Raw genomic sequence first — 14,326 nt, forward strand, 5'->3', positions numbered from 1 at the left:
CACACTGGTTTCCTCAGTGGTCTCTTCATTGGGCTGTGATGAATAAGAGTCTGAGCAACGAGACACATGAAACCCCGCATTGCTGTCAGAGGCAGGGATGACGAGAAAAAGAAGGAAAGCGACAAAGACTGTAGCCCGAATGAGTGGTTTACAAGAAAAGTTAGAAAACACACATCAATAAAAGGCAATACAGTTTAATATGAGACCTTTAATATCTCCCCTCAGAAAAAGCAAAACTGATACAAGAAGAAAGAGAGAGTCATGGAAGACAGACAGACAAGAGACACATTCTGACAAAAAACACAAGAAAATTGACAACAAACAGACATTATTGTGATATCAGAGATATCATATTTCTCACCTTTGACACAAACAAACAGATATCACATTTCTCACCTTTGACACAAACAAACAGATATCACATTTCTCACCTTTGACACAAACAAACAGATATCATATTTCTCACCTTTGACACAAACAAACAGATATCATATTTCTCAGATGTTTTTTAATTTTTTATCTGCAATAACTGATATGTGTGTCTTTTTTTATGCGCCAATTGGGAACCTTTTGGCAAACAATAGCTTAGTTTCACATCCAGCAGTTTCACAGATTGCACTTTCTTTTTCTTTTTGGTCGCAACCTATTACTAAGGGAAATATCGCGTTCTTTAGCTGTTAAATTCTTCATTATAGTCATCATCAAGTCTCTCATTTGGCCTGTCTGCTGTTGTGTGATGATCCAATCAGTCTTCTCACCTAAAACAAAAACAACACTAAGAGTAGGGGGCCAAAAGTGTTAGAAATATGTTGACACGGTACAGCAAAACAATGATCTGACACTTACATAACGCTCCATAAAGCCGAGGGGAGCTGCACATTCAGGTGATAATTATCTGTATGTACATACAGTAGGAGCAACACCTCTCACATAACACATTGGCAAACTTCTTTCCAGATGCTACAGAGAGACAAGTTATGTGACAATAGCTCTAAATCCCCATTGTACACAACGTGTCCATCAACAACTGGCCATAAGACAAAGTGAGTGACTATGTAATGGAGCGTTTAGCAGCTGAAGCCGGAAATGTCCCTCAGGACGTTGAGGAGATAAACCAGAGCTAAAAGCTGAATAATTACATATGTGAGGTGTCAAACCGACTCCAAATCAATTATTCTCTTTATTTACACTGGATGAGAAAATAAACCAGTGTCCATGTGCGTCATATTTATTTTACAAGTTCAAAACAATATAATTGAATGAGTCAATATTGTGATCTCAGTCTTTCTGCACTGCCCTCAAGTGGCCAAGAAACCAACAAAAAACAATTAAAGTCTGTTTAACTGGTGTTCGTTTTAGAGTGTCATTATTACACTCATAATGACGTCTTATAATATGCTTTTTATTTGTTTGTTTTTATAGGAGTTCAAACATTATATTGTTTAACCACACAAAGCTTTTACGTTCTTGGGGGGTGAGGATCGCAACAGAAAAAAGTTAAGCAGTTAAAAAAAAAAAGTGAAATAGAGAAAAGTAAAAGCTGACACAGGCAGAGTGGCAGCATCAGAGCCTTTTTGTTCAGAGTGTGTGATGAATCCCACATCCACTTCCCCTCTATTATCATCATCCACTGCTGGCCCCATGCCTGGCCCTCCACCAGCGTAGCCTTCCTACACAAACACGGCCTGGACGCTGCGGAGAGAGCTGCCCACAACCACAGCAGGCTACTGCTGACATGACATCACCGCTATTTCAGGAAAATTACAGTGCAAGGAGATGCAGACAGTCTGATTCTGCTGGTTTCACTGCTGGCCTACTGCTGTTGGAGTCCAAGTGTACCACACACACACATACGCACACCTCTGTTTGCCAGATAGATTATAGGTCTTTCGTAAGTAATTCTTTTACTGCTCCAGCAGCAGCCGCCGCAGCCACCAGGTCGAGTCTGTTTGTGTGTGTTTCTATCAGTCTGGCACTTTTCAACACCTCGGTGGAGACAGGAGGCGTTTTTGTTACCGCACAAAAATAAATTATTTCAAAGTTTACAGGAACCGCTGGACTGTAGTCTCGCTCCTCAAATACGAAGCTCTGTTTTTCCGCACATTGGAGTGCATTTGCGTTTCGAGGACCCCTGATTGTGTTTTCTCAGGCTCAGTGTGTGTTTCAGATTGATTAGAGGTGAAAGCACATGTGTCTTTAACATTTATTTCAAAGAGGTATTCCCTTGGAGATGTCATTACAATCAAGGCAGACATATTTGAGGTGTGTGTGGGAATGTGTATTTTAGTATGAGGGGGGTCCTAGCACTGCTCTGCATGAGACCCAACACTTCTACCTGTGACATTTCCTAACTCAGACCCTTCTTAAAGCATCCTCTAAAGCTCACATGCTAAAAGTGTTTGTCATTCATAAACACATGTAATCCCTATTTTATGTGATTTTATGGGTGCATGTAGCATGTTAACATTTGTAGGCCTTAATGTCAACAGCAAATGGGAAAACATCAACAGTTCTGCAGAAGAGATAATAAAAAGCAACCAGAAAACAAACCTGCAGAACAGATGCAACAAACCATCTGTCTGCACTTGTAGAAACCTCTTCTACATCCAAATATATCATAAAAACTAGAAAAACATTTCAACAAGTTTATTAGCCTGAAAGGGAATCATAAAAGCTTGTTTTCCCAAATAGCATACTGTGATAGCATCTAATGTCCCTGCCAGGGCCGTTTAAACCATTTTATTGAAAGAAATGAAATTGTTCTTATTTAAAGCGCATCATAGATTTGTATCAACAATATGTTCACTTAATATAAAAAAGTGCAGCAGTCATCACTTCTGACTATAAATCCATAAGACTTGAGTGGCTTTGACCATCTTTTATATTGTGTAATACACTAAGCATAGAGAATGAAGTCATATTTATATGTTTTTTGGATTATTGATGATTCAAATGGCTATTTATTCAGCATCTACCTTAAGAGCGCCTTAAAAATCCCTCTTTTTCATTTAAAAATACCACACAAACAAAAGAGCACTTCCAACAGTGGAGAAAGAAACACATTAGAAATGTTGCTTATCTCCTCTGTTGCTAATCGCGTTCTTTATTTCCTCTTTGGAGGCTCAATATCAGAGTAAATGGGTTAGGACAGATATTTGTTAGAGTGAATCAAGCTCCTGTTCTAAGCGAGATTAGACAAATGTGTCCAAACACATCAGAGCCCTGCCTGCATCGATCCAGCCAGCTCACTTTATAGATGCATAGCTTCAGCAGTGTGTGGCTCTAATGGTTTCTCCAGCAGCATGAAATGGCTGCGGCACTGATATCCCTGATCCTCCCGACGGCCTTCAACATTTCGAGGCAGAGCCATTAAACCTTCTGATGTGAGGTTTTCTACTTTGAAAAGCATGAAAGGGAGCAAGAAACAGAGAAATTGAAAGTGCAAATATGTGAAGACCAAGCTAATTATAAGCCATATATAACTGTTCTCCTTTTTGGAGGGAATGGAATTAAGTATAACACTAACATGTTATCTCTCTATTATCTATCACCTTATAAACATGTGAGGAAACAATTATCTTTTCACACATCAAGTAGAGTATCATCACCTTACTTATGGAGCCGTGTTTCTGGCCCTGTGACCTGAAACTTTGATCCAATATTAACTAAGTTTCAACCTCTGTGTTGGTTTTCAACAAAAAAGAGTTGGTAAAATGTTCTGTGAATTCTGCTATCATAATTTTCATTGACTAACAATTTTTGAATAATTTTACAATGCATTTTAATGTGAGGACTGCTTACAATAACTGTAATTGGTCTGTCAGGAACACGTGTGTCATAATTCGCTTTAAGTGTAGTAAAAATATATATAAATATATCTTTGCAGTGCACACAAAAATCAAACGGAACAACTAAGAGTTAGCGGTTCATTTTAAACCCATTATAAAGCCTTATAGCATTCACTATTATACAACCGTCAGAGTTATTTATACACTGCGATCCTTTCAAAAACGTAATGCTCATTACTCAAATTATATTTTGCTTTAAGTGGATTGAGGTCATTTTAACTATGTTTATCATGTATCTCTGACTTGATTGGCAGAGAACGTGTGACAAAATATGCTATGAAAATAGCCTCCTGCAACTGGAGAAATGGTGGTAGACCCAAAACAATGAGCCAAAATAACTAGTACACCATACATGTGTTGGTGGTTTGATAACGAGTCCATTACAACATCAGTCTTTCATAGTCCACATGAATACAAACACCCATTTAATCCGTATATGTTTCATTTTAGTCTAATAAAAACTACAGTATATGGGGGCGACGAACAGAGATGGTTACTGTAATTGCTGTTTGCATTAATTCTAGTTATCATTTCTCCCCAGCTAGCAACACAGATTGACACACACACACACACACACACACACACACACACACACACACACACACACACACACACACACACACACACACACACACACACACACACACACACACACAGGGTGCCACTTTAAATTAAGGGATGTGTCATTAACATCAGATTACTCAGTGTGAAACTCACTAAGAGCTTCTGTCTCATTAGATATGAAAATTAACGACACCGTCCTCTCTCTTTTTTTTTAAGGTGATCCACTTTCAGTCTCCACTTCCAGTCTCTCTTTCCCACGCAATCACTCCCTGCTCCTCTCCTAACATTACCATCAGCTCCGTGGCCCTAAGCGTCCATAACACTTTCTCCTGCAACTCATGGAGTCTGTGATTATTTCTCAGCTGGGCTCTTATGATGGAGGTAACGGCTGCTGTCCCTCTCCTGGATTCATCACTCCCGTTAATGCACTCTTGTTATATCCAATTATACAATGAGGGGAATGTGCTCTTCCTCCATATGCACATCACCCTGTATTGAATACATTAGTGGAAGTGAAAGTAAAGTGATTTTAAATGTGGTGGCAGAATTTATTCCTATTTGAAGCTAATCTCCGACGTTTGGAGGCCACGGATCCATAATGTGAAGAGTCTTAACTTTAATTATGTAATACTATCTTTGAATAAAAACTGTGAATTACAGCATAGTTCTTTAAGAATTATGCTTCACTTATTTTTAATATTTATATACTGCAATCTTTTCAAAGTAATTACAGGGTCGTTTTATTGAGGACATAACAACTCGTAAATTAGGATGTTGTTACTTCTTGGATAACAGGATATTTATAAAAAAATGACAGGGTACGGTGATGTATTGGAAACCATTATCAGAAGCCAGGGAAAATTCGTCTTTATTATGAGGAATTTAAAAAACCATCATGGGCTGATGTAATAAAATAGTAGTAAGCCTTCTGATGGGGACATGTACAGCTTTAAACAATTAGTCTATGATTACAGTTGTTTTATGTGAAAAATAGTTACATCTTTATCATTTTAGGTAAGACCTTTATTTATATAACTTCTCGTGTTGCTCTATATACGTTATCCTGTAATTCCTTTTATTAAGCCCTAAAATAACAAAATACTTGCCCTTTAATTTATGTGATCCAAAAGCATTACAGCAGTCGTAGACTATTTACCGCAGTGACAACACTCGGATAATTGGTTTTACGACTTGTATTCTGAAACACATTTAATTGGACATGGATATCCAGAAGTCTTTGTGAACTCACTCCCTCTGTCAAACTTCTCCTAGTTTACGAAATAATACTGTGACCTTTAAAAAGACGAACAATCATTCTTGTACAATAAATGCTGCAGAAATTCCAGTAAAACGTCTGTTTTTCTGTGGAAATGGAGGCAGGCTGACACCTTTGGGGCTTGCAGTAATGGTCATGACCGAGTACCCACACTCGCATGCACGCACGCACGCACGCACACACACACACACACCACACACCCACACAAACACACACACACACACACACACACACACACACACACACACACACACACACACACACACACACACACACACACACACACACACACACACACCACAGACAACACAGCCGTTCTGTTTAGGTGTTGGAGATGGAAGATTAGCCACTCAGGTTGACAGCCCCTGGGGCAGGTACTGAAGGTGCAGGGTGATTTACATGTGGCCAGCGCACACGGCAGATGCCAGCATCCTTATGCAGCGGGGGCAGAGACGGAAAGTGTGTTAAATATAGCCTCCAGAAGCATCCCATGGCGAGGACACTGGTATTCTTTCCACAGCTGCCAGGGTTATTTTAATGAGATTGGACCTCTTCTGGTAGACGAAAGAGACAATGTAGGTGGTGCCATTTACACCTTTGTCTGGCATGACTGGCATGCTGCAGTCAGACACTCTGAGAATGATGGAGGGGCAGAGGAAGAGATTGGATTACCTACACTGAATAAGAAGCCTGAGTCGTAGAGATAAATACTGAATAATGCTTAGCTACACTCTATCAATAACCCTGTCTATTTTCTGAACATCTCATTCCTCATGCTTTTCTGTTCCCTCAATCATTAGGGCCTGTTCCTAACTGCCTATAATTTATTGTGTCTCTCCACCAGGCCTATCCTCTCAGCTCTCTAGCAAAGAAGCAGCCGACGGTGCTGGTGATCTGTGGTCCGGATCAAAATGGTTCCATTGGCCTGGTGTGTGCCCGACACCTGCGCATGTATGTAAGTAAACTGCTGCACAAAGGATATACAGTGCACAAAAACAACTTTTCAAAAGTCTCTATCACTTCAACAACACCACAAAAGATCCATTGTCTGGAGCATGCTGAGTCTTTTAGATGATATCACATTCGAAGAAATAAACTAACTAACAAGGGGATCTCCTGAACGGCTTTATAGCGCTTTACTGAATTTCATTTCAGCTCCTGTAAACGGCTCGGAGCATTTATCCCATTAAACTCCCCGCAAGGGCACTCAGACAGTCATGATATCATGCTATTATTACTCTCGTTAAAGTCGTCTGACTCTTATAGCCACGATATGATGTCATGACCAAGATGTCTAACCCCTCAGGCCACACTCTGACTGACATTTCAAGACTGATTGTTTTTAGAGGCAGGACTTCATCCTTTCTAACACTTTACAAAAATAGAGTCCCATTTTCACAGTTCATTTCAGTACACACAGCCATAGCCCTGCCTCTGTCTATGACTTTATTGGAAGGGAAACATTGGATATGTGTTTTCGGGATCTTGGGTTCACAGAGGAATGCATCTATACACTTTACCATATGTGTCTGACATGCTAGATTTACAGTGCATTGATAGCTCTGATTAAAACCATGTTAGATGTACTCTGATGGCTATCCGTAGAGACTCTCTCTCCTGCTTCACTGCCCACTCTCTGTCTGTTTACATCTCAAAGCCAAGGACAGGAGGTCAGAGGTCAGCTCACATGGAAATATATTACCTTGCATATCTTCTGCATGACTTCTAAACAACAGGCATCGATTCTGTCTTTTAAATATATTTTTGTGCTATTTTCTGGTGTTCGGTTTCCTATGTTGTCACCTTCTGTTTTTGTCATATCCTCTGTTTTTCCTTAATGTGAAACATTTTATTGCATCCTGAAATGTGCTGTATAAATACGGTTTTATTATTATTATTTTCAAGTGACTGCACTTTACAGCAGGCCGACTGGGACCACACGTCTGACTTCTAACTTGAGAAACTTGAGCAGTTACTATGGACTGTGAATAGCTGTGTTTTCATGGTGCGATGTGATCCCTGTCAGCACGAGGACATGTATGCATACACGTGAGACACACACACACACACACACACACACAGCCTGATGCAGAGCTGTGAATGTGATCAGACAGAGCGTAGAAGTGAACGATCGGTTGCAGGCAAACCGTCCGGCTTGCTTCTCACGTCACTGAAAGACATCCGTGTTCGCAAAAGCAGGTTGTGTCTGATCTGATCTGCCTCTTGATTATTTCCACTAATAGGTATAAAAAAAGCCTCAATGTTGCATACCAGAAGATATAGATATCTATGATCAAAGCTAACCCCGGGATGAAAATAATAATCACTTCCTATCCACATTAGTTCTAGTGGACATGTTTCGTTCAGCTGACTACATTGCGCTCTATAGAAATCCCTGAACAGAAACATCAAATGTTTGATGTTAGTCACGTTGCAATTAGCATTACAGTAAAGACATTTAAATATTCCATCATGTGTAGAGCAAAACAAAATTTAAATCACAAATTATAGCGTTATTAATTAACATAATCCACATAATCCACCATGTGGTTTAACACAAGCATTAATCCAATGTTCCCTTGTCTGTGTACGCACAGTAGCACACAGTTAGCGTAAAAAGTTGCTACAATGAATACTTTCACATGTCTTTAGAGTGTTGTTGTACGTTGAACTGTTCACCAGAGAAAGACTTGATTGTGCTGCAGACCTCATCCGTCCATTTCTAATGGGTTGTGTATGAAAACGAATTACTACAAGACACCATCATCCCTAAGGGAGAGGAAGTGTTACCTTTAGCGATGTTAGCATTAGCTGGAGAAAGCCCTCGCCTGTACACTTTGCTTGTTTCTGTCCTACGGCTCCTTTGTGCTCATGCTCAGTGACACTGACACTCATTTTGAACCTTTCCTTAGTTTCACACGTACACGGTGTAAGTGCTGATGAGGTCAAGGGCATGCTTGGGCGGCTGGCTTACCCTGAGGGATGAACACACACACACACACACACACACACACACACACACACACACACACACACACACACACACACACACACACACACACACACACTAATAGACACACAAGATTGTATTTGGCCTGGTTGCTGGTTCTGCGCTCTGTGGAGATCATGATGGAGATGACGTCAGGTGAAGAGTGTCTGTGGCTGTCTGATTGGTTTAGGGTCCCTGAGGAAGCAGCCGTCTGTCTGACCTGACAGATCATTTCCTTTGTAAAGGCAGCCTCAGCTCAGCCACATCTGAAAAAACTCTTTCTATTAACATTATTTATGTTCATGGGATGTTTTGCAGTAAAAATACTGAACCTCATGGTGGTGCTAGAAAAAAAAGATAGACAGAGGATCACGAAAGACATCAAGATTCATCCTCTGGGGAACATGAATGTTTTCCAAGATTGAGTGGCAAACTTTATGATAGTTTTTAAGATATAACTGTATGGACCAAAGTGGCAGACCAATCATTGAGTGACATTGCCAACCCTAAGGCAATTCCGCCAGCAAATCCAGAAACAATGACCCTGTTTCACTGCTAAATCCTTTCTACGGAAGAAATAGTCCCAACCAAACCGATCGACTATACAGCGTTTTTGTATTATCCAGGCACAGAATATCTCAAAGCCTGGAAATAATTGCCTCTTTAAATGTCATTCTGTCAATATTTATCAAGTAATATGTCTTTGAGAAAAATGCATGCAAACACACTTACATTTCTGAGAGTTAACCTCTGAGGCAGTGTAAGGTCACAGGTCACAGGTGCTTCCTCACAGATCTTCTGACTGCGGGTGTCTGGATTTCTACTCCTCTCATCTTCCAGTTTTTACGGGAAGTATTCATTCAGGAAGTAGACTCTAGAAAAATCAGGAAGCAGACGGTAGAAAACCGAAAGTTCTGATCACTCGTCAACAGTATTTTCACTTGACTTGAACTGAACACATGTGTTAAATCAGGTCAGTGTGGTCTGAAATGGCAGGCTTTGGTGTTGATATTGTGTAAACTTTTCTCAGTTTTTCTGTTTCTCTTCTCCTTTGCGCTCTCCCACCTTCTCTCTGTTGTTTTTCTCTGTTGCCTCATCTGACACAGGAGTATGAGCCGACCATCTACCACCCTAAACGCTCCTCTGAAAGTCTACACCAGGACTTCACAGTGCAGTGTGAGAAGATGGACATCCCTTCCCTCTCCTATCTCCCCACAGAGGTCAGCAGCTTTTTCAAAAAATAACACATTTACCAAGAGTTTCAGCAACATTATTTTAAACTATGCACTGAGGAATACTTTTAAAGAGTAAAAATATCTGAATTGAAAATAATAGTTTGAAGGCGAGTTGATTGAGTGGTCAGAGCGCTTTCCACATGGTTTGATTCCCAGCTGGCCGGATCATTGGTGGCATGTCATTTCCCATGCTTCCTTTCCCCACATTTCCTGTCCCTCAACACTATAACTATAAATAAAGTCACACAATGTCCAAAATAATCCTTAAAAAAAAGAGTAGTCTTACACTCAATAGAGCACATGAGCATAAAACCTACACAAGTCAAATTTCCACTTATGCGACTTTTGAATAAAAAAAGAAGTGTCTCTTGAATCCCTTGTCACTGCTTCTTTCAGAATATTTGATTTGTTCCTGTGCTATTTATTCATCCTTCAACAAATATTTTTGTTTTTGTTTAGGTGCAGCTCATAAACGATGCCTACAACCTAGTGATTGATGCCATGCTTGGCCCAGATACAGACTGCGACAACATTAAGGAGCCCTACCCCGGTATTCTGGTCACCCTGAAGCAAATCAAGGTCCCCATTGCTAGTGTGGATGTGCCCTCAGGTAAGTGATCAAACATTTATTGTTGTTATTAAATGATCAATATTCTATAAACCATGATACTCACAGAGTCTAGAAAAGGTATTAACAATTAAATACAATTTAATTAGTTTATTGTTTAATATAAATGATATATCATAGACCTGCCATGCAAAATGTGCATGTATTAATCTAAAAATAGTTCCAACACAATAAAAAAACAATGCTTTTTTCTATGTTTACAGTGGGATTATGCCTTTTTTCACAGGCTGTTGGGTCTTAAACTGTAGTGCCATCATAGTTTAAAAGTCACAAGCAGCTGGAAGCTCTAAGCTTTTGAACCGTTTTAAAAATCATCAAGTGATTTTTTAAATATTGAATCATTTTTTAACAAAAAAAGATTGAAAAAGTAGTTACATTTTAGTTAGTCGTGCAACACTAACTCAAATATTAGGCAGGAGTCTCAGAAACACTACTTGATAAATGAGTCTACAGGCAGCTCCCCAGGAGCCTTGGCTTCCAAGCAGGAGTTTCCATGTCTGGAGGCACACGTGGAGGATAAATCTAACACTACAGCCGGCCTAGTGTGAGCTCATCCTACCCCAAATACACTACCTGCTGAGTGTGAGAACAGCAGGCCGAAAGTTATTCCAATCCTTGTCTCCTGAAATTCCTCTCCACTGCTGTTTTGTCTTCTTCAGGTTGGGATGTAGAGGAACCAAGTCAAGATGGGATTAACCCAGAAGTTCTCATCTCACTCACAGCACCAAAGAAGTGCGCCATGAGTTTCTCCGGGAAGCATTTCTTGGCCGGACGCTTCTTGCCCTATGACATCCAGAAAAAATACGACCTTAACCTCCCGGATTACCCTGGCACAGACTGTCTCATAGAATTGTAACACATGGGGAAAATAAGAGCCAGTGTCCACTCCTGATTTTCAAAATTGTAAGGTTGATCTATTCTCTTGTTTTGTACTTTATAGATTGTTAATGTGATTTAATGTTAACGCTCGGTTGAGTAGATCACGCTACACCTTAGCTAAATGTTGAGCTGCAGTAGAAAGGTCATTTTTAGAAGCTGTGGTTTGAGTCAAGTCTTTTCAGGCAATGGCATGAGGAGTATTTGTGTCAGTCTACTTGTGAAAGCTGTAGCGTTACACTGTTTTCAGATTAATTTGCAAAATATGTTTACTTTCTTTTGTTCACAGTCAGCAAAGAAATATGAACTTTCTATGATGCCAGCCACTGGGACATTTTTAGTTTTCTTCAAAACTTTTTTAATGTTCTCATGTTGAACTTTTTACTGAATTGTGCTAACGAGATAAGATGTTGTGCAGATTGGCCATCTTGAACTTTCTGTTTATGTGTTTTTGGTTTGTTTGTCAGCCTGCACTTCTGAATGACTTTTGTCTCACTTCATCAGCTGTAAATGGCCCAGACCGTTCTTGTTGTCCAATAATAAAAAAAAAAAACCTTCAAGGATTCAATAATTTTGTGTTTGGTTTTTCCTTCACATAAAGCTGCACTGATCAGTGTATTTCATATTAACAATGACTCATGAATATAACAATGACTGCATGTATTGTGAAACTCTGCAGTTTCCATTGAGACTCTGAGACATTTTGAGTGTGTTCAGCCCCCACATGCATTTTTTAGTAAAGTAAACAACTAGCTGGTGGACAGGTTGTAGAATTTAATAGCTAAATTGGTGGGGAACAAAACAGAGCCAAATGGAGTGAGTTGGACTAACATTTATAAAGTAAACACAGAAACAGGACTCTAAATAGATGTGTTTCTCATTCTGCTGGATGTGTAAATACGCAACTATTTACCGATATGTTCACAAACACTTTTATTAGGTGATGATTCTGTTTTCAGCCTGTTCCACTGCCCCCCTAAGGCCAAAAACCTAAATAAGGGGTATATTTAGACAAACTAAGAGAGGCTTTTAATTGGCTATGAAAGAGTCTCATTGTAATACTGATGCATGATCTACTAAGTAAAACAATTCATTAGTAAGAAGATTGGCTGTTTCTAGCTCTAGTAATAATTATTCTTAATTGTTGTCATTGTTGGTGCCTGGTCCAATTCCTGCTAGATCAGACCAAATCTTACAGATTTACCAGAGACTCCTTCATCTCAGACTCCATCAGGGCAGATCTGACTACAGATAGAGGTACCCCAGAGGGAATGAAGGGACGGGAGAACCAGAAATGAGCAGGGCAGACTGTTAAACCCATCTGCATAACAACCGAGAGGGACTAAAGGGTCCCTGGTAATTATAAACAAGTACTGCTTTTGTCCAGAGGGGGTGCCAAAATCAACATAAAATAAAAACGCAAGTAAGCAAACAAAGATACACATAAGCATTCCTCTTTAATCCCCTTTAGCTGATATCAGGCCTTCTATATAAGTAAGGTTCTGATAAATAATATTATTTTACTGATGGTTTTGTACAATCCTACAGGGGATTAAAATTCCCTTGGAGCTGCTAGTGGCAGTATCGTTGGGTTTCTCGTGCAATGACAATTCAGCCAAGAAGCTTACACAATCTCATGTACATCATATGCAATTAGTGTTGTGCTTATTTAGGGAGCGCATGTTGTAACTGCTGTTTATTGTTTTCCAACTGGATTTGATTTGGTAATGAAAGCCATAAGCAGGTGTGATCAGGCTATAATCAGCTGTGGAGGATGGCCTCATGTATTTGACCTCATGGGCCTTGGGCTTCAATGAGGATGACTCAGGGACTGCTGGGCTGTTTATGCATGAGGTAATGTGAATTCAAACAAAAGTAAAGGGCTTCTTCTGAGTACTAATGCCCAGTGTATGTGCACATGTGAGTGGGTGTAGAAAGTCAGTCAAAAGGAATGTCGATCCGGTGGTGCTCGGTGGTATTAAATCTGTCAAAGCGAAACTGACAAGAGTCGCAGAAATATGTCTGAGTGCGCACCAGTCCTGTCTGAGTGCCTGTCCAATTCCCACCAGGAAACAACGACGTGTCACCACTCTGTCGTCCGTGCTTTTCATGAAAGCAGTTAATTAATGAGCTTTGGGGTCATCATAACTGACAGCTGCACTTGTTGCGATATCCAGTCAGCAATAAAGAGTCTAACAAGGAGAAGAAGAAGAAAGGTCAGATTTTGAATAATGTAGAGGGCCTTTTCCAAATGGATTTTTTAAAATTTAAATAATATTTAGTCAAACTAAAGCTTACATGTTTACGTAGATGACTATTTAAAAAACTATTAAATTTAAAAAAGGTTTTAAGTAATATAAATATACAAAACGTCTTTAATACTTTAGTAATGATACTTTTCATCAGTATTTGGGGAAAACATCAGGGGTTGAACACTAATATCCTTAACTTAATTCCATCTTTGTCTCACCAACCTTAATTGAGACAAGATAAGAAATAATTTGTATTAGTTATTATTAAACATATAGACAACATCTTTCTTTAAAGGTGCCTTTATTTACTCATTTTGATAAACATTTTCAATACATTTTTCTTTGTAGAAACCTTTTGCTAAATTGCCACAGTTCGCATAATATAAAGGAGCCTGAGTACTTTGCACCTATGAGCACCTCCTGTGTCTGTGCTCTGGGGAGCATTTCCTGAATGGCATGCCATACAGTATGACGACACTTCCACTCTTTGGCAGAGCATTGCAGCGCAATCAGCGACTGTTAAAGAGTTCCAAAACTGAACCAGAAGTCGAACCAGAGGCAGAGCAGCATCTGGTACTGTCCTGTGTCTGATAGAGGGACAGATTAAAAAGAGTGAGACAGAGAAAGACAGAGAAAGGGGGGACCAATGAGGAACATG

At 39.7% G+C, this 14,326-nt stretch overlaps 1 protein-coding gene across 1 annotated transcript in view; it reads left to right on the plus strand.

Annotated features, from left to right (window-relative positions):
• yjefn3 (YjeF N-terminal domain containing 3) overlaps positions 1 to 11,958 on the plus strand; it is a 37,726-nt gene extending 25,768 nt beyond the window's left edge. Inside the window, exons 3-6 of the mRNA XM_063890706.1 lie at positions 6,533 to 6,643; positions 9,784 to 9,897; positions 10,372 to 10,522; positions 11,200 to 11,958. Coding sequence (XP_063746776.1) covers positions 6,533 to 6,643; positions 9,784 to 9,897; positions 10,372 to 10,522; positions 11,200 to 11,396 — 573 coding nt within the window. The 3' untranslated portion in view covers positions 11,397 to 11,958. The remainder of the gene's footprint in view (positions 1 to 6,532; positions 6,644 to 9,783; positions 9,898 to 10,371; positions 10,523 to 11,199) is intronic.
• The last annotated feature ends 2,368 nt before the right edge of the window (positions 11,959 to 14,326 follow it).

Source organism: Eleginops maclovinus, chromosome 9 (assembly GCF_036324505.1).
Source record: "Eleginops maclovinus isolate JMC-PN-2008 ecotype Puerto Natales chromosome 9, JC_Emac_rtc_rv5, whole genome shotgun sequence".
In the NCBI taxonomy this organism is placed as follows: domain Eukaryota; kingdom Metazoa; phylum Chordata; class Actinopteri; order Perciformes; family Eleginopidae; genus Eleginops; species Eleginops maclovinus.